At 51.2% G+C, this 19,622-nt stretch overlaps 1 protein-coding gene across 1 annotated transcript in view; it reads left to right on the top strand.

The window, feature by feature from the left end:
- The window catches only part of Umodl1 (uromodulin like 1), a 48,899-nt gene that overhangs the window by 9,765 nt on the left and 19,512 nt on the right, over positions 1-19,622 (top strand). Inside the window, exons 4-10 of the mRNA XM_023716072.1 lie at positions 1,889-2,019; positions 3,972-4,158; positions 5,035-5,172; positions 12,248-12,502; positions 15,673-15,785; positions 16,566-16,785; positions 19,044-19,181. Of these exons, the coding sequence (XP_023571840.1) occupies positions 1,889-2,019; positions 3,972-4,158; positions 5,035-5,172; positions 12,248-12,502; positions 15,673-15,785; positions 16,566-16,785; positions 19,044-19,181 (1,182 nt within the window). The remainder of the gene's footprint in view (positions 1-1,888; positions 2,020-3,971; positions 4,159-5,034; positions 5,173-12,247; positions 12,503-15,672; positions 15,786-16,565; positions 16,786-19,043; positions 19,182-19,622) is intronic.

The raw sequence follows: 19,622 nt of genomic DNA, 5'->3' as shown, positions 1-19,622 counted from the left end.
GCTGGGCTTGGACCATGCACTGGCCAATGCTCAGAGGGAAGGATGTGGACCACTAGTGTGAGGGCTGCTCTGAGTATACAGTGAGTGTTTACAACAAAAATGTATTACAGTAAAAGGCACTGTCACAAATTCCCCTCAAAATCTTGTCCTTGCTTCCCACACACTCATCTTATTGTCCTGGCCACTTTCTGCAGCAGCTCTGGAGTCGTCTTTCCTGAGTGTCTTTCTAAGTGTGATCAAAACTGCAGCGCATGCTGCTGCGGTGCCACCCAAGAGGAAAGCCGGCTTGTTAAACCGTGATGCTGCCTTCATCCACCTGATTCATCGGATCTGGCACTGTGTGGCTCCTGGCTCTTTCCCCGAGTCAGAATGCCCATGAAAGGGAAATGTCTGAATGTATTCAAGACACAAAGGCAGCTAGGACCTTGAAGCTAAAGACACTGAGGAGAGAGGACCCCGTGCGGCTGCAGAAAGTGGCAAGAATGATGGATGAGGATGTCTGAAGTGAGAGGTACTTGGCTTTGTGTGTGTGTGTGTGTGTGTGTGTGTGTGTGTGTGTGTGTGTGTAACTGGGGATTGAACTTAGGCCCTTGCACTTACCAGGCAAGCGCTTATTCTACTGAGCTATCTCCCCAGCCCGAAGTGAGAAGTATTTGGACAGGATCACTAACAGTATGCCTCTAACTGAAGTATGTTTTTAAAGTTAAGCATTCATCATATATTTGATCATACCCCATATATGTAGATGTGTCACCGATAACATATGAAGTCATGCTAGTACACTATATCATCATAAAGAATGATATAAATAAAACCATGATACTGTGTCTCACTGTTCTAACGTGCAGCTGGCTCTCCACACCCACAGGTTCTAGGTGAACGCGTTGCCATTTTATATAAGGCACGTCAGCCTCTGTAGATGTTGCTGTCCCTAGAGAGTCCTATAGTCTGTCCACTAGACGTATCGTAAAACTATACACATTATATGTACTATATACAGAGTCTGCCAAAAAATGTATGTAGACACACTTCAGGAAAAGAAAACATGTAAATATTTTCATACTAAACTTATGGAGACAGCCTGAGATTCCTACAAGCTACCTTTGGCCTCTGCAGTTACAAGAGGAGCTCACAGTGGTGGCCAGGAGCTTCCAGATACTTCTTAGTACAGTGAGCTGCTGCTTGGGTAGCCCTGGTCACTGAGATTGCTGCAGGTGCTTTTTCAGTTTTTTTCTAAGGGTTGATAGCATAATGGTTTTTTTGGTGATATATGATGTCCTCTAGGAGGTGAGAAGGGTGTCACCATCTGTTGAAAAAACACCCTGCTATTTTTCTTTTCCTGAAGTGTGTATACTTTTTTTTGTGGACTCTGTATTATTAGTATGCATTAGAATAATATATAATCATAAAGCAATAGTATAAATAATATCAAGTATTATTATACTATTATGCATTCACCCTTCTCTAAAACTGTACATTATGAAATATAATATCTAATACATTTTATATGGTATTTTGTAATTGTCACACACAATATTCCATTATGTAGTTTTTAGTATTTTATATATTGTGCTATTTGATTACAATGATAGAAATAATGGACAAGTGTATAGTGACTGTGGACATCCATGTCACATTCCACTGTGACAGGATTACTGGATGAATGACCTCACTGTGGTCAAGGACAGTCCCCTGTTTCATCAGAGACTAGGATCCACATGTTTTAGTAGCCTCAAGAAGAGGGGAGTGAAAGCCCAACCTGGGTACCTTCCATTGCCCATTGCAGGTGTTATGGCCTCCTGCCTCCTGGGCCAGTAGTCTCCCTTGCCTGGTGGCCCCTGGTGACCCTGCCCTATTCCGGTGGCCCCTGTATGCATTTACCTTCCAGATGTGGCTGCCACGGCAGAGGGCCGGCCGATAAGCTGGTACAATGTAACTGTGCGGGTTAAGATGGACTTCGAGGACCTGCGGCGAGTGGACCCTGAGCTGCAGAACCACACACGCCTGCTCTGCTCCCTGGTGGGTGCGACATGGGGCGTGGTCCTCCCAGAGGCTGCTCCAGGGACCCAGAGCACTGTGGGAAGGGGTGTCCCGCAATCAGACCTTTAGTGCCCCACTCTGGACCAACCCAAATGCTTGAAAAACCTCAGCCTCAGGGAGACGCAGGCCATGTGCAGTCAGAGTTACAGCACAGCAGCTGTCGGTGGCTTCTGTGGCCACACTTGGTGTGTGCAGGCCTCAGGACACCAGTGCCTGCCACTCTGAGCTCCTGGAGCCCTTGCATCCCCATGGAATTCTGTTCCACCCTGGACAGGGGTGAGAGGGAGCCCCCAGGCCACATTGTCCACATGCAGCAGCCCCCTTGAGGGGCATTCACAGAGGTCAGCAGCAGCCCCCAGCTGTGACAGCCTCCAAGCATCTCCTCTGTCTCTGGGGCAAGGCTACCTGGCTGAGAGTCACTGATCAGGGAGGTTGCCCACACTTCTTGATGTGCCCAGCCATTTCTAGCCAGGATGTCCTCAACGCCAGCATCAGTGTCAGTCCTGGTACTCTCAGTGTGGCCAGTCAGTCGTCTGCCCTCATGGATCTGCGGCTCCACTGCTCCACCTACATGAGCTTAGCGAGTTCTAGGACCTGGGTGTGGGGGCCTGACCACTGTGAAGGCCCCTGCCTGAGAGGCTCCCTGCTGCTCACCTTTGCCCAGGAGCTTCACTAACTTCTGCCACCCAGAGCAATTTCTGCTCTCAGCTTGTTGAAGAACTGCCCCACTGGTCAGTAAGAACAGTATTCTGGGTTCAAATCCCAGTGTTACCCCTCATCTGCTGTGTGACCTTGGGCTAGTGACCTAAGCTCTCTATTCCTTAGACACTTCTTCCAGTAAGTAAAATCATCATAATCCTGCCCAAGACACGGCTATCTCATTTATGGTCCCTGTGAATAGCTCACCATGGCTCCTGACAGGTCTGAGATACAGCTGTTGTTCACCACTGCCTCCTTCTGTGCTTTCTTGTCCCGGGAGCAAACCTGTCCCACTAGGGTTCCAGCAGTGGCAGGTGCCATCTCCTTCCTCTTTCCGGGGCCAGGGCTCCCACATGGCCAGGATGCCCTCAGCGCTACCTTCTCTGTTCCCACGCCCCCACCATCGGTTTCTCTGGGGTTGCTTTGTAAAGTCTGCTTTGATTTTGGGAAACCCAACTGGCTGTGCAGTTTCCACTGTGCACTTTTCTGGGCTGTGAGGTTAGGGGTGGCAAGGAGGAGGCAGGTGACATGGAGAAGGGGTCATTAAGGTGGACACACTGGGATGCCACTCCTCCAGCTGTGGTTCCCCTTCCTTTGTCCGCAGCTCCAAGGAACTGGGATCTTGGCCTGGGAGGGGTAGGGGGCCTTAAGGGTCCTGGCTGTGACTGCTGTGTGAATGTCCTGCAGCCACTGCTGCATAGAGCCACCAGCCGAGATGAGAGGAACAGATTGACCCATGGTGCTGGGACTAGAACACCCAAAATCGAGGTCCTAGCTAAGCTCACTCCTTCGGGGGAAGCCAGACCTCTCCCAGTGACCTGGGACAGCCATCCTCCTCTGCATCTTCCCTCCCTTGGAGTTTCCCCTGGTGTGCTGACACCAGTCCTGGATCCAGGCCAATCCTAATGAGCTCATCTTGCCACATCTACAGCAAACTATTTCCAAATAAAGTCACATGCTAAGCTGCCAGGGGTTAGGGCCTTAGTGTGCAAGCCTTGCTCGGGGGCACAGTGTATTGATAACAACTGAGGTTTCAAAGACTTAGGTGGCTCTGGCCTGCATGACTTTTGCAGGGTGCTTGTGCTGCAAAAACTAGCACAGCTCTTTCTGTAGAGTTGGACTGTGTGCGTGTGCATGTGTGCACCGCAGGCTGCAGCTCCTGACCTCAGCCTCTGGGTCTGTCTGAAGTGGGGGCCCTGCCCCTGTTTGATGCCCTCCTTTTGGCTTGACAGGTGGTCAGTGCCTTGCAGCCACTGGACTCCAATGTCCACTACCTGGACTCGGCTGGTGCGGAGCCCTCCTCCACAGTGTCAAGGCTGCTGCTGGGCCTGCCTCAAGTGCTGTCAGTGGCCAATGTCTCTGCCATGCTGGACAACATCATGAGGCGCGTGTGTGAAGTGATCGGCATCCAGGTGCAAGGTCCGTCCTGCTTGGGGGCCTGCGATGAGTGCTAGGCAGCCCAGGTGCAAGTGGACTCCAAGGCCAGCCAGGCCTGTGTTTGCTGGAGGAGCTCAAGTACAGGGCAAAGGTTACAGGTAGCTCAGTCCCTGCCCAAGCACACAGACAGGGCCTTGTTCCTGGAAGAAATTACCCAGCTGGTCTGTTTGGATTTGCTTTTGTCCATGTCAGGGTTGGCACTCATCTTTGGTGAGGACCTCATGGGCCACACGGCCTCCGTGCCAGCAGCTGAGTTCTGCCACTGCACCACAATGTGGCCCCTGGAGCACAGGAGCCAGCAGCTGGGGCCATGCGCTGTGCCAGTCCTCTACAGGTGCAGCGTGCTGCTCCCGACAGGTGCTGTTCTTGGTTTGTGACATTGCAGATCACACATAGTGATGTCATGTAGAGCCTGGAGATGGCATTTGCCTTCCTCCAAGAGCTAGAGACCAGGCTGATGTTTTGCAGAAGCTAAAGAAAGAGCTTCTCCTGCCAGTCCTGACTGAGCCCGTCCCCTAGTAGTGGAGGTCCTGTCCATCTCACCTGGGGGAGGTGGGAACACTGCATAAGGACAAGCAATCATTGGTAGAGAGCTGAGAGTCACAAATTTGAGCCAAAAGAAGGGGCTGGGACTATGCTGGGGACACAGGAGCTTGTTTGCACCTGTGCGCAGATACAGCTGGTGAGTGGCCTTGCTGTGCTTTCTTCATCCTGGGCACAGAGCGGCTTCATTTGAGGTCAGTACTTTGGAGTGTGTCCTCAGGCCATCATCTCATGGCTGCAACAGATGCCACTGGTACCCTGGTTGAGGACAAGGGAGGTGTTGAGGTGGAGTCTCACCTGCCTCTTCTTCTGCAGATGTGGATGAATGTGCCTATGACGGGCTGCATGCCTGCTCTGGGGGGCAGCAGTGTCTGAACCTGGAGGGCTCCTACCAGTGTGTCAGCCCCCAGGAGCTGACCTCACCTCCCCAGCCACTGAGCCACATGGACAAAGGTAATGCTGAGCTGTGGGTTGGGGGTACAACCTGGGGTTCTTTCTGTGTCTGGTGCTGGGGATCACAGAGACCTCTGCCTCTGTGCACAAGGGCCGCCAGCTCCTGCTCGCTGTGTCCCTGGCTTCTCTGGGAGGCTGTGGGTTCCTGGCCAACCTCTCGCATGGCACTTCCATACCGCAAATGTGTCTTTGGTGCCACATCCAGGGCCAGGTGCTGGAGACCAAGGGACACGAGAGTGTAGACCTGGACTGCTCTCAGGCCAGACACTAGCCACACGGGGCCTGTTTCAGGATGGCCTTGTCATCTCTGGAGGTGTGAGGGACATATTTCTGTTTATGCTGCAAGCACAGAAAGAGCTGAGACCATGCTGCTCTATGAGGTGACATTAGCTGCCTGCGGGGACACCTAGACAGGAGAGTCTGGCCCTGGTATGTTGGGCTTGTGTGATTGGCACCTGCCATGAGGGACTTACAGAGAAATGTCACTGTATATAGTGGTCACCCCCTTACCTTGTTTTCACTGTCTAATGATGATCAAAACAGTACACGGAAAATTCTGGAAAAAGTTCCCAAGTTTTCAATTACAAGTCTAGAGCATCATAATGAAATTCCTTCCATCCACACCCTGTTCCCTCTTGCTTGGCTCATGATTTGCACCTGTGCCCTGTGTTAAACATTGGTTAAACATTGGGTTAAACAGTCTGCCCAGTAGGCATTGAGCAGCCACCCTGGTTATCAGCTAGGCTTGGATGCACTTGTCCCTTCTCTCAAATATGCCCACCTACATTGTGGGTACCATTTATCATATTTAGCCATAGTGCCGTCTTCCACGCGAGATTTTAATTTTTCAAATCATACTGGAGGTATAATTGAGCATCTTGCTTTCTTTCCTCTCTACTGTGTCAGAGAAAGTCTTTGGGAAGAAACCTGGTGCCCACAATGGTGGCTTTTGGTAGGGGGGCAGCAATGGTGTCCATCCTACAGCAGTGACATAGTACCCTCAGCTATTTCCCTGTGAGCATGTGCCTACTGCAGTCAGCATTCTGCTATGAAGATGCTGACTATAACATCAGGATGTGGTTTAGAGAATGCCCAGGTTGAACTTATTCATAGTTGATCTGCATGCTCTTTTCCCTATAAAATTCTCATAGGGAAGGGGTTTCACCTCAGCTCACTACCAAGTGGGTGCCCAGGGCACAGCAACAGGCTCCCACAGCCACCTGCCCACCACACTGTGAGCTACACACAGTTGGGGGAGTTGGATGCTGCACGAATGTCACCAAGTATGTTTGTCCAGACATAGCAGGCATAGCCAGCTAAGCCCCCAGGCCCAGTGGCACAAGCACCCAAGCACATGCGGTTGGCAACGACCAAGGCATCATTATGCAAAGCATAGCTATTTGCTGGAACAACACATGACAAGGAATGGTAACCAGTGAGTGGTCACCATTCTTCCGATCTCCAAGAGTAGGAGGGAAAAGAAAAGGTAACCAGCAGCTCAGCCCTGGCCACAGAGTGAGTCTGTGGCATGGTGGCCCAAGACTGGAAGGTCTACCTGGGTCATGCACCTCCTTCCCCACTCCACCAACCCGGAGTCTGTATCATGGAGCCTCCTCCCTCCCACAGCCTCTGAAATCTGTAGACTTCAGAGTGAAGATCTTGGCCCTTTCTTGGGAATACAGATTAGACTCAGTCATTTTTAGCATCACTGGAACTCTTAAGAAATGGTAGACTTTTCTCCAGTGGCTGAAGTTGCCAACCAATCTCAGCCCTGCACCCTAGGGCATGAGACACAGCCATTGCCCAGACCAAGACCTGCTAGCTGGCTGCTGACACAGGCAGGGCAGCCACATGGGACCTGGCCATGCTTCCCGCAGTGCAGACGGCCAGGTCCAGTTTCCAGATGGGAGATTCAGGGTGAATTCCAATGGCACGCTGCAAAGGGAGCAGCATGTGTTTTAAATTGAGACGCTAATAGAAATGAGCAATCCGCTGGAATGCCTTAGAGAGACAAGTTCTTGGAAAATACAGCACAAACTTCAGATATTTTTCCTGGGAAATTAGTCACCCAATTAAAGACACACAGGCAGTTCAGTCCTCGCACAGGTCAGAAACGGGAAGAAATACTTCTCAGTGTGTATTTCATGCTGCAGGAGTAGACAGCTTTGGGGACTGTACAGTCCCCTGGAGTGAAGTTTTTAGCTCTGTAAGAAGTCTCTTGGGGCAGGCAGGGCATGGGTGTCAGTGTGAGGGGCCAGGCTGGGCATCCCCAAGTCTGTGCCCTCCACTCTGCTGGTTTCATGTGAGTGTCCAGATGGGATCAGTTTCATGTGATTGTTAATTCTTGGCTCCCATCCCACCCAGAGTCTCCACCTTTCTAGGGATGGTGTCAGGCCAGCCCGAGGGAAAAAAAAAGAGTCCACAGTCACAGGAGAGGCGTTTTCACCAGCTGGCTCCTGCTGAGCAGGAGATAGGTCAGGGCTGCCAGGATGAGAAATGAGCCCAGAGCCACTGAGGTGAGGACTCTGATGTGCTTCACCCTGAGAACCATCAGACCTCGGGTCTACGTCCCTAAGCATAGGATCCGGAATGCCAGGAAGAAATGGCTCAGCACCTGGGCCTGAGAGTGATGCTCGCTGCTGTGGCCCTTGGATGCCACACTAAGTTTTGGTTTGGAGAGCCACACTTTAAGAAGGACACTGAAAGCTAGAGTGACAAGTACTGGGGTCCTTGATGATGAAGACCCCAAACCAGGTTCCAAGGGGCTTATCCTGGACCATGGAGTCAGAGGTGGAAGGAATTGTTCTGATTTCAAAATGTCTCAGCTGGGCATGGAGGTACACATCTGTAATCCCAGCATTCTGCAAGGCTGAGACAGGGGAACTGCAGGTTCAGTGTCAGCCCAGGAAACTTAGCATCTTAGCCAGACCCTGTCTTAAAGTAGAAAAATAAGAAAAGAGCCAGGAAGATAGTGTGAAGACCCTGAGTTCAGTCTCCAATAGTCACACACACACACACACACACACACCCCTCACATCTATCCTACAAAAACAAAATTAGCCTGAATGTATCAGAAGGTACTCAGTTTTACAATACAAGAAAAATCTACCCAAAGTTGTGTTACCGAGCCTTGGGGCAGCTGTCTGGAATGTAAGACTTGGCAGGCACATGAGTGTCCTGTGGCTGCTGTGACCAAGCACTGCCAACCTTGAGGTTTAAAGAGCAGGAACTTGTGTCAGCAGGGATCTCGGGCCACTCACATCAAGGTTTGGGCAGGGCTGCACTGCCTCTGTTCCTGCTTCTATACCTTCTGGTGGCTGCCAGTGCCCCTTGACTTGTGGCCTCTTCTCCATCTTCAAAGCCAGCTTCTGCACTCTGTATGAGCTTTGTCACAGGATGTCCTCTTCCATGCTTGTCCCAGGCTTCCTCTGCTGCTCCTTTATAAGGATGCTTGGGATTGGATCTTGCACCATCGATTGTCCAGGGCAGTCCTCACATCTCGATCCCTAACTTGAGCACACCTGCAAAGACCGTTTTCCCAAAGAGTCTCAGAGACAAGGTCCTACTATTTCTGGAAGTCATTATTCAATCTTAGGTAGAAGGAGGAGTAAAGCAAGTGAATTTGTCCTGAGTTGTAACAGCCTGGCTTTTTGGAGATTCAGTTTTGGTTTCTGTAAAATGGGATTGCAAGAAAGCCTCTTAGCAAAGATTATGGCAGGACTAGGCGGAGTAGTGCTCCTGGGACATGCAGGCCTGGGAGAGCAGTGGCTGTGACCTTGTTGCCCAGGTCCTGGGTGGAGTGTGACATGCATGTCACAAGCAGTGCCTCATGGCTCCCTGGCTGTGTTTCTGCTATAGGTGACACTGGTGGGGATGTTTCCTTGTGCCTATGGGGCACTAATGTGGGTGTGAACTTGTTTCTAGAGTTAGTGACTGATTCAGGATATAGCAGTTGTTCAGTAAACCTAGCGCCACATGAAGTTGCCACTGTTGTAGATCAGAAGTGGCTGGAGGTGGATATGGCTGGTGTGGTTTAGATCTGAATGCCCCCTAGAGCATCACTGGATCATAGGAGGGGACTTGGAAGGTGATTGGATGATGGGGGCATAGGTGACCTGGTGTTAGGAGGCTGGTACTGGGGACTTGGCCTAGAGGGCCCATCTCCCTCCCTGGCTCCTCCCTTCACTCCACTTCCTGTTCTCCATGCCCTGAACGGTTCTCCTCTGCGAGGCCTCTGTGCCCCCCTGTCTACCTTGGTGCCAGCTGAGCATGGACTGGACCCTCCACACACTGTGAGCCAGGGTGAACCTCTCCTCCTTTCACCTGATGGTGCTGGGAAAGTGTCTCAGAGACTAGAAAGTGACTGAGGCCGCTGCAGATTCCTCAAGGTCTCCTTTGCAGACAAAGCCACATTGTTATCCAGAGGCAGCAGTGCTGCCCTAGGGGGTGGATTTCCTTGGAGGGAGGGGACTGAGCTTGGTCCCAACTACTGAACCTGCAGACAAATGACCACTCTGCTGTAAGCCTCACAGGCCACGATGCACTGGTTCTACAGCCTCAGCCCAGCAGCCAGAGAACCCACTGGCGTAATCCGTTTTGGAGTTTTGAGACAGGGTTTTACTATGTAGTCCAGACTGGCCTTGAACTCACTGTGTAGCCTGGAACTTGTGGCGATCCTCTTGCTTCAGCCTCTGCAATGCTGGGATTACAGGTGTGTGCCACCACACCTGGCTTGGAATCTTAATTTGAACAGCAAACATGTGTGGTTAAAGAGCCAGCTCATGTACTGCGACTCTAGCCCTGAGTCCCCTGGCTTGTGTTCTCCACATCCCTTCCCAGTGCTGAGGGCACCTTTCCATGTTAATTCTGCCTTGCTCAGAGACACCCTTAAAACACTCTTTCTGGTGGCCCATAATAGGGAGAGGCCGCCTGCTGTCTCATGCCGAGTGTGTGTCAGAGTTCCAACAAGGAGACAGGGTCATACCAGTCCTTAATGTGAGAGGTGCCACTCACCCCATTTTTCTGTTTTGGGGGTGTCCCACTGTCCTTCTTCCACCAATATGGATTCAAACTCACTTGTCATGTGTCTTTGTGGCATAGAGATAGAACTGTTGGCATTTTCAGCACATATTTATTTTGGTTTTTGAGACAGTGTTACTATGTAGTACAGGCTAGTTTTGAGTTCACTATGTAACCCAGGCTGGCTTCAAACTCATGGTGATCCTCCTGCCTCAGCCCCCTGAGTGCTGGAGACACCACATCCAAATTTAGCAGAGTTTTGGAAGAAAGACTGCAGCACTGCCTTCCTTTCTGAGCTACATGTGCTGCCCAAGCCTGGAGAGAGCTGCCTGGCTGATAGAAGGCCAGGTTTCTGATCCCAGGCATCCTGTGTAGTTGGGGTGAGGCGCTGTGTCAGGGAAATCTCTTGATTGGACCCCATTCCACATTCCTTGCTGCAGAGGAATGTGTCATGGTGTGTCAACAGCTGTGTCTGTGCCTATTTCTGTGACATGCAGGAGAATATAGGAACCAGCAGAATCAAGGCTTTGTACTTCTTGTTTCTCTGAGGCAGAGGGAGTGTGGGCTTCCAGTAATTCATTCCCATGTTCTCTGAGGCAGGTCTGCAAGGGTTCACTGTGGGGAACCAGATACTCAGGTGCTTTATGAAAGGTAGCTTGGCACCTGGTCAGAAGGAGGAGTTACGGGCTGTGTTGGTTGCAGGACTGTGACTGGGAACTGAGCCTGCTTCTGAACCTCTGGTAGTGAGGGCAAAAAGGAGAATGGGTTGCATTGGTTTTTTCTTTTTCAATGTATTTGGTACAGGGTCTCACTGCGCAGCTCAGACTCGCGGTGATCCTCCTTTTTTCAGCCTCCTCAGTGCTGGGATTACAGGTGTGCGCCACCATGGCCAATCTCTGTTACCAGCTCAGTGTGCAGGGGGTGGGCTTATATGCTGGGGATTGAACCCCAGTCCCTGTGCTTGCCTAAGCAGGTGCTTAGCCCGCTGAGCTACCTCACCGACCCTGCACTGATTTGTTGTGGTTGTTTATTTGTTTTAGTTTTTCCTGAGAAAGTATACATGTGTTTGGAAAGACACGTGTTTTCACAATACTAGAAAGAATGTATCCTGTGAGCCCTGACAGGAAGGGCTTGGGGAAACCACGTAATTTGAAAGTACTTCTTCTTTACTACGGTTTTATAGTTTTTTTTTTAAAGTTCCTCATTAATTTTTTCTTTTTGTAGAACTGCCACTCCAATACACACACGTTTTGGTGTCTTGACTGAGAGCCACCTACTTTTTTGGTAATTTCTACTCCTGTATCCCTGTTGGGAGCCAGATTTTTCATCTAAAATAGAGCTCTCATTCTAGCAGAGTCCCAGAATAGAGGGTGGCCAAGCATGAGGCCCACAGCTTGTTTTTTTTTTTTTTTTTTTTTTTGAGGCAGGCTGTCACTCTGCAGCACAAGCTCACACGGTCCTCTGCCCCCAGCTCTTGAGCGCTGGGATGGCAGGTGGGTACCACCACACCTGGTCTCAGCTTGGGTGCTAATAGCAGAGCACTGAGGGCCTTGCAGGAGACCCAGCCAGACCTCCACGCCTCATTCCCATGGGGCCATTGGTGCAGTGCAGTCAGTTAGTGAGCAGCCAATATAGGTGACAATGACCAAGCATGGGTACAGCCCTAGGGGTTACCATTGGGATGAGTGCTGTGTGAGATGCCACGTCAGTCTCCCCAGCGGGTGCCGACACTCTGGTAACCAAACAGTGCCCTCACAGAGAGGCTCTGCACGCACATGGGATAGACTTCAGCATGTGTGGGTCGGCACTGTGCCGGCTTGGCTGGGGGTGGGTGGGGCTGAGATTCCATCTTGGACTTGGCTGTACTTTCTCCTCCTTTCATCAAAAACACACCCTCATCTTGCAGCAGCCTGGAGCTGCCTGCCAACATGGCTTTCCAGAAGAAAGAAGTGAGTCTGGTCAAACCAGTCATTTGATTCTTAATTGTGAAAAACCAAGTGTTGTAGGGGTTCTGGGGAGGATGAGCCCCACAGCTCCCTCCTCTCTGCTTTCCTAGACTGTCCTCCCATCCAGGACCATGTGGCCCTCAACGTCACCAGCAGCGACTTTCAGGTGTCCTGGAACATGAGTGCCTCCCGAAGCCATGATTTCTACGTGCAGGTGTACCAGGGAGAGCAGCTACTCCGGAGCACCTGGACCAGTGGCCTGGCCCTGTGGGTGTCAGGGCTGGATGCCGGGGAGCTATACACAGTGCGGACCAGCTACCAGGGTTGTGGTGCCAACATCTCCAGTGTGCTCATCGTCAAGACTGGTAAGGCTCACCAGAAACTGTCCCTGCAGAGATGGTCCTCCTGCCCCAGGTCCCTGGCCCCTGACACTCCACTTTGCCCTTCCTGTGACTGGGAAACAGAGGTGACTGCCTGCAATACACTTGTGCCCTGGGAGCTTCCACACTAGGGCCATCATGGCCCTAATGTCCCTTTATTTTTGTCTGGGGCTATCTGTGACATTGACAGTTACAATTCACAGGCTGTATAGGACCTCTCTCTCTCTCTCTCCATCATCCAAAGCACATATGGGATGTGCTAAAAAATGACGAATGTCTAAGTTCTTAGAAATGATCATAGTAAAAGCATAATTCCCATGAGTCCCCCTCAAAACCCTCCCCTCACCGTGAACATGCTCATGCCATCGTCTAAAGTCCTCTTTCTTGAGGGTCTTCAGCTGTGCTGTCCCGACTGCCTCTATGTCCTGAATAAATTCAAAGGGTTTCCCTTTCCTGATCATTTGACTTTGGAGAGAGTCCAGTGAGCAAGGTGGGGAGGATGCCACACCCTGTTTCTGCCAGCCTGCCTCTGAGTGGAATGGTGCTGGGCAGCAGCGCGCACCGCACTTTTGATCACACCTTGTAAAGACCCTCATGGACACATAAAGACCTTGACTTAGTTCCCAGCTTCCCATGGCCCCATCTTGCTGTCCAGGACGAGAACAAGGGGGAAACATTCCTTTCCCTGGGAGGAAGTGAGGCTGGAGACAGAGGCCCTGGAAACCATCCTGGAGTCAACTGTCACGTGTGTCCCCTACTCCCCATGTGCCACCGACTCCTGTCCTGTGCAGGCACCACCCTCCTTCCCAGATCACCAAGTGCTGATCTCGATGGGAATGTAGAGTGGGGACCTATAACCCCCGTACCCTCGGGAAACCAGGGAGGGATGGAGTCAGCCTGTTCTGTGGCTAACTTTGGTTTTCTTTCATTCTATGCCCCTTAAAGGGCTTTTCCAATCTGACCACTTGCCCCTTGGGCTATCGGCAGTGCATGTAACCACTGTAGCCCACGACTGGTGCCTCATGGGAGCCCAGGGCATGATGGTGCTAGGCATTAGTGACTGAGCCCGAAACCCCACTGACCCAGGTCCTACAGGCTTCAGCCGGGCCAGGCGGTCCTGATCTCAGGGGACCTGGCCTGGAGTGTCAGCAGAGAGCAGCAGCAGCCTGTGTCCGCACAGCCCTGCGTGGGTTTCACAGACCTGTGCTCAGCCGTGCTTTGAGATACAAAGGGCATCAAAGTTCAAGTTTTGTTTCTAAAACAAATTTTGCCAGTGTTTATCTGTATTCCTCATGTGGAGTTGGTAAATGATACCACACATCCCGGTTCCTGTCTTCATCCCTCCCCTTCCGTCCCTAAGTCTCCCTCCATCTCTTGGTCCCCTACCCATCTGAGAGAGATCCATCTCTCTATCATCTATGATCTATCTTTTATTTCATTCTTTATTTGTAATTTGAGTTTTTCCTGTAGGAGAAATCACACAAGATTTAAGCATGCATGCTGATGTATTTCACTTAGCACTGTGACTGAAGGTGCCTCTGTTTTCCTTCAAATGACTCAAGTTTATCGTTCTATATGGCAGACCAGTGCTCCACGGTGTGCAAATGCCATGTTCTATTTTTCTCCATTATCTGCTGATGGATATCTAGGCCATGTCCAAGATTTGGCTATTATGAGCTGTGCTGCTAGAAACTTGGGTGCGCATGGATCACTGTAATGTGATGTCTTTAGCTCTTTGCAGGAAGATACCTAGGAGGCAAGTAACTAGCTCAAGTGGAATTTCTGGTTTTAGTTTTTCGAGGCTCTCCATACTCATCTCTGTAGTAGTTATACCAGTTCACATTCCTGCCAACAGTATGAAAGGTCCATTTCTCCCTACAGTCTTGCCAGCATTTGTTAGTATCTATTTTTCTCCTTTTTTTTTTTTTTTTTTTTTTGTACTGGGAATTGAACTCAGGACCTTGCACTTGCCAGGCAGGTGTTTGTGCTGCTAAGCTACATCCTTGGCCTGATTTCTTGATAATGGCCATGCTTTTTTGGGTAAGATAGAACCTTATTGTTGTTTTAATTTGTAATACTGTAACAGCCAGCGATGTTGAGCATTGCTTCCTGTATTTATTGGTCATTTGTACTTTCTTTATCTGCTCATTTTATATTGAGTCTCTTACTTTGGAGTGGTCTGATTTTTTTTGAGATTTTTTTATATTAGTCTAGATATTAATCCTTTGCTAGGTCTCAAGATTTAAGTAACTTTTATTACAGTATATTGTTATGATTCTTCTATTTTATTATCAGTTATGTTCATCGCCTCCTCTGTCTAGTTCATAAGTGTTGCCACAGATGTGTACATGGGAAAGGACAGGATTGGGACTGTCTATGGGTTCAGGTATATTTGCTGGGTATTCTAGAAGTTCTCTCTTGGGTCCAACAGTACTGACTGTACACACAGTGGGCACAGGTAATGGACTCTATACTGGACCCTTGGCCACTAGACCAAGTAGGGTCAGGCTGCTCATGGTCAGAGAAACAAGGAGACAAAGTGGGCTGCACCCCTAGGCCTAGCGAGCATCCTCTGTGTGGGCTGGCTTTACGCCAGGATGAAAGTGACCCTGTTTCCCTGACCCATCTGGAGTCTTAGAAAAAGCCACATCCCTAGCAGGTGACCAGTCTCCTCAGCCAGTTTTGCCAAATTGGGTCCAGTCCCCTCCCCATGTTGTAGCCTTTGGGGAGCCAAAGACAAGGACCTGGATGGGCCTAGTAGCTGGGCTCAGGGGAAAGGGGTGCAGCATTCCCTCAGAAAAGAAGACTTGGGGGTCTTTGCACCCCCATGTGTGTTTGAGTTCTGGTGTGTCCTCCTGCCTGGGCCTGGCTGTGACTGTGTGAGTTGATGGAAGTCCTCAGGAGGATTTCCCCAATGTGTCTACATCAAGTTAAGCCTCACAGTGTATTTTTTAAAATTTCTATATCAAATAATAGATTTTATGGAAATCATTGGTGGGAGAACTTGTGACTACTTACTTACTTAATTTGTGGTGTGGGAGATGGAGACCAGGGCCTCGAGCATGCTAAACAAAGGCTCATGGAGTCATTCCCTAGGACATCAAGTGACTTGTGACCTCAGGGTCACCCCTAACATGTGCTCCTGTCTGCTTCAGATGCCCGGGTGTTTGAAGTCATCATAAGGATCACCAACCGCAATCTGACAGAGCAGCTGCTCAACCACAGCAGCGAGGAGTACCGGAACTTCTCTGGACAGCTGCTGAGCGAGGTATTGGCAGATGCAGTGATCTGGTACAGATCTGTGCAGATCTGGTGCTGGTGCCATTCCCCGGTGCTCTGAGCCAGAACAATGCACACAGGCCAGCTGCTCCCCAAGGAGAGGCAATATCATGGCTACTTGTGGATCAGGAGAGTCAACCCCTCATTGCATGGGGATACTCAGACCCCCTCTTCTGGTGCAGTTAGTTAAGAGGCCTGAATCAGGCTACAGGCAAGCCCACCAGAACCTGGGCCCAGAAGGGGCCTCTGCATTTGTTATCTTGGACAAGAAGTGGGGCTGCCCTTCATTCTGGTGGAAGCTGCCATCCTGGTCCCCCCCCCCCAGGCTGTTCATTATGCATAGCCTTAGAAAGCCTTCCAGATGCAGGCTAAGTGTCATGTAAGGAACCTGCATGGGGCTGCCTCCCACAGCCAGCAACATGGAAATTGGCTTTTCCAATGTGCATTCCCTGGTTTTTGCAGGGACCCAAGTGCCAGGGTCTGTCTGCATGCTTTCTGGGGGAATCTAGCCTAGTGTGGAGGGGCAGCTCCAAGTAGCTCCAGGACCATTCCTTGGTGGTCCCTCTCCACCACTCAGTTCCTAATCTCTGCCTCACCCCCATGCACAAGTTCCCCCTCTTGCTAGTTTTGATAGAGTGCTCTGTCTGCTGCCCATGGCTATGAGATGGATTGTAGCAGTCGCTGTGAGTTCTCCAGGAAGATGGGGTCTCACACCCTGGAAGACGCTGCTGCTGTCCCATCTGAGTGACTGTGGTCTCTTTCTGGCCAGGCTGAGAACTCCTTCTCAAGAGCCGCTTCGGACCTGCATAGAAAGGGGAAGCTGAGGCTGGAGCTTGTGGCTCTTCAGGCAGGAAGCCTTGTGGCGACACTCCGAGTCACTGTCCGAGACCCTGAGTTCCCAGTGGGTGTCTCCACGCTGGCCCCGGTGCTCCAGCTTCTGCGTGCCAGTACCATGTTCGAGATCGACCCCCAGGGGACACGAGTGCAAGGTGCATGTCCCCTCCTCCTGCTGTACCACCCCTGAGCCCCTCCAGCTTAGATCATCGAGGCAGCTTGGAGTCGGGTTCTCCTTCCTCTAAAGGCAAATGCCTTAAAGGAAATGCAAGCCCCTGGAACTGCATCCCACCCTTTGTTCTAGGAAAGACTTGGGGGTCCTGGCAGGGGACTTATTCCTGAGTAAAAAGGGACTGGGGTTCAGGTGGGATCAATGCAGGGCTCCCGTTCCTGTGGCTGGGGCCCCAGCATCTTCGGTGCCTGTGGAGTGCGTGTGGCGGGGTACTTGATTGGCCTTCATGGCATCTCAGTTCATTTCCTGTCACCTTGCTGTAGATGCAGGAGGTACAGAGAGACAGAGAAACAAAGAGCACCTCCAAGGGAGAGACTTAGACAGAGATAGACACAGAAGTCTATCTGCCTAAGAAAGGGGCAGACAAAGAGGCATAGAGAGAGGCAGAGAGCATCAGAGACAGACAGGCCTGGAGAGATGTAAGGAGACAGAGACAGCAGAGTGAAGCCTCCCTCCATGCAACAGAGGGTTCACCTCCATCTCCACCCCTGAGCATGGGACACTCCCCTGCTCCCCAATCCCACATTCCCAGCAGGGGCCCAGGCATGAGCAGGATCACTCTGTGCTCAGTGTGTGCTGGCTGTTCCTGTGTCTGCACTTTGGAGTCACTCCTGGACATGCTCAGCTGGAACACCCTGCTCACTGGGGGCCTCAGGGAAGAAGGTAGCCCACCACTCGTACAGCACCTGCATTGTGGGCTTTGGCTGGAGGGCCAGAACCCTGGATGTTGCTCTTGCCTGTAGTCCCTCATTCAGCATGCCCAGCTGTACTGGACGTGGACTGTTCTGTTCACCCTAGAGCTGTCTGGGTGCCTGTCAAGGTGCGAAGGTGCCTGGCAACCCCCTGCATGCACCTCCCACCCACACTGCCTTGCAGCCAGGGAGGGAGCCGGGCCTTGGCTTTAGTGCAGAATGAAAGAAGCCTGTCTCGCCTTGTTCTGTGCCTGCTTGTGAGCTGTGCTTAGGTCCACGCTGGGGGTGCCTGCCTGGCCCTACACAAAGATGCCTGCAGGAGGAAGTCAGGCAGTGCCTTAGGAAGAAGTGTGCCAAGTGTCCCGAGGCAGCAGTGTGTGTACACAGCACGAGTCAGAGCGACGCAGCCACAGCTCACATGCTGCTGAGCGTCCCCTGAAACAGAACAGAACAGGCCCTATCTTGGCTCAAATCCAGCCAGCTGGGTGTTGCCTGGCCCACCAGGCTGGGTGTGCTTTCCCGGGTACCTCTACCTGCTGCAGGCTCAGCTCCCTCCTGGCACCCTGAAGGAACCACATGCAACCTGCCTGGCTAGACCCCAGCCAAGGTGACTCTGTTCAGAGGCCTGGATGCTCTGAAATGACACAGATGGCCATGGGAGGCTTCTCTGGAACCCCTGGTTCAGATGTTTTACTGTCTGTTAGCTGAAACACAATAGTAGGGAATGTCACCACATCAGAGGGAGAGAGAATAAGTAAGAGGAACAAGTCACGTCAAATGGCCACACCTTTAACACCCAGAACTCTGGGGGTGCTGAGGCAGGAGGATCCCAAGTTCAAGCCCAGATGGGGGAGCTTAGTGATTTAGTGAGACCTTGTCTCAAAAGAAATAGTAAAAAGGAATTGGGGATGAATCTTAGTGCAAGGGCCCTGGATTCAATCCTCAGGATGGAAAGAAAGAAAGAAAAAGAAAAAGGCCAGCTCAGGAAGATAGCTCAGTGGCATAAGTGCCTACCTGGCAAGCACAAGGCCCTGAGTTTAACTCCTGGTACCAGAAAGAAAAAAAAAGAAAGAAAGAAAGAAAGAAAGAAAGAAAGAAAGAAAGAAAGAAAGAAAGAAAGAAAGAAAGAGAAGGAAGAGGAGGAGGAAAAAGAAAGAAAAAGAGAGAGGGAGAGAAAGAAGATAAAAAGGAACATGCCCCAGCCCAAGGAGCCAGCATCCTCCCTAAACAATGCTCACCCCTAAACAAGCCAGTGCTGTGGGTGTCAGCAGAACTGTGGTCAGCGGGAAGCCTAGTCAAGGGCAAGCTTCAGGACCTCTTGGTGTGGGCCTCGTACTCATGCTGGTTGGCACATGAGTGTCATGCAGTCATGCAGGGTCCCCCCCCTCCCAGGACAGCAGTCTATGTTCTTTGTCCATGCCTCGCCTGCACCCTCCTATTTCCCAAGCAGCCAGCCACCTTCTCACCACTGTCTGCTGTTTCCCCACAGACCGGGACGAATGTGCCCATAGCTCGGAGCATGACTGCTCTCCCACCGCTCGCTGCGTCAACCTCGAGGGCTCGTACACCTGCCAGTGCCGCACAGTCAGGGATGCCAACCCCGCCCGGCCTGGCCGTGCCTGTGAGGGTTCGTGTCCCCTGTCCCACTCTGGGTCTGGGCTAGGGCAGGTGCTTTCTCCAGCAGGGACAGTGCTGTGGGCTCACAACAGTGCAAGGGCCCACGGGAATGTCTTAGTTGTCTTTTGAAACACTGATGATCAAGCTAAAAGCAGAATGAGTCCAGCCAGCATCTCTTCATCTCTACTCCAGTGCAGTTGTAAATTTAATTTCAATGATGTTTATGAAGGGCACAGGCACCCCCAGAGGCTAGGTGGCCTGGAGCTCAACAAGGGATGAAAGCCTAGGTAAACTCAAATTAGGTCTTGAGAGAGGGCCCTAGTGCCCCAGTCCTGACACATCCCTGCTCCAGGTCTTTTGGGGGTCTACTTCTGATCAGCAACTTCCTAAGTGCCGAAGCCAAAAGAAGTCCCCTGTAGACTTCAGGTACTGTGATTGATTGGCCATGTCT

This window comes from Octodon degus, unplaced genomic scaffold, assembly GCF_000260255.1.
Source record: "Octodon degus isolate 3935 unplaced genomic scaffold, OctDeg1.0 scaffold00045, whole genome shotgun sequence".
In the NCBI taxonomy this organism is placed as follows: Eukaryota; Metazoa; Chordata; class Mammalia; order Rodentia; family Octodontidae; genus Octodon; species Octodon degus.
The sequence above is the reverse complement of the archived record's forward strand: the minus strand, read 5'-3'. Positions and strand labels throughout refer to the sequence as shown.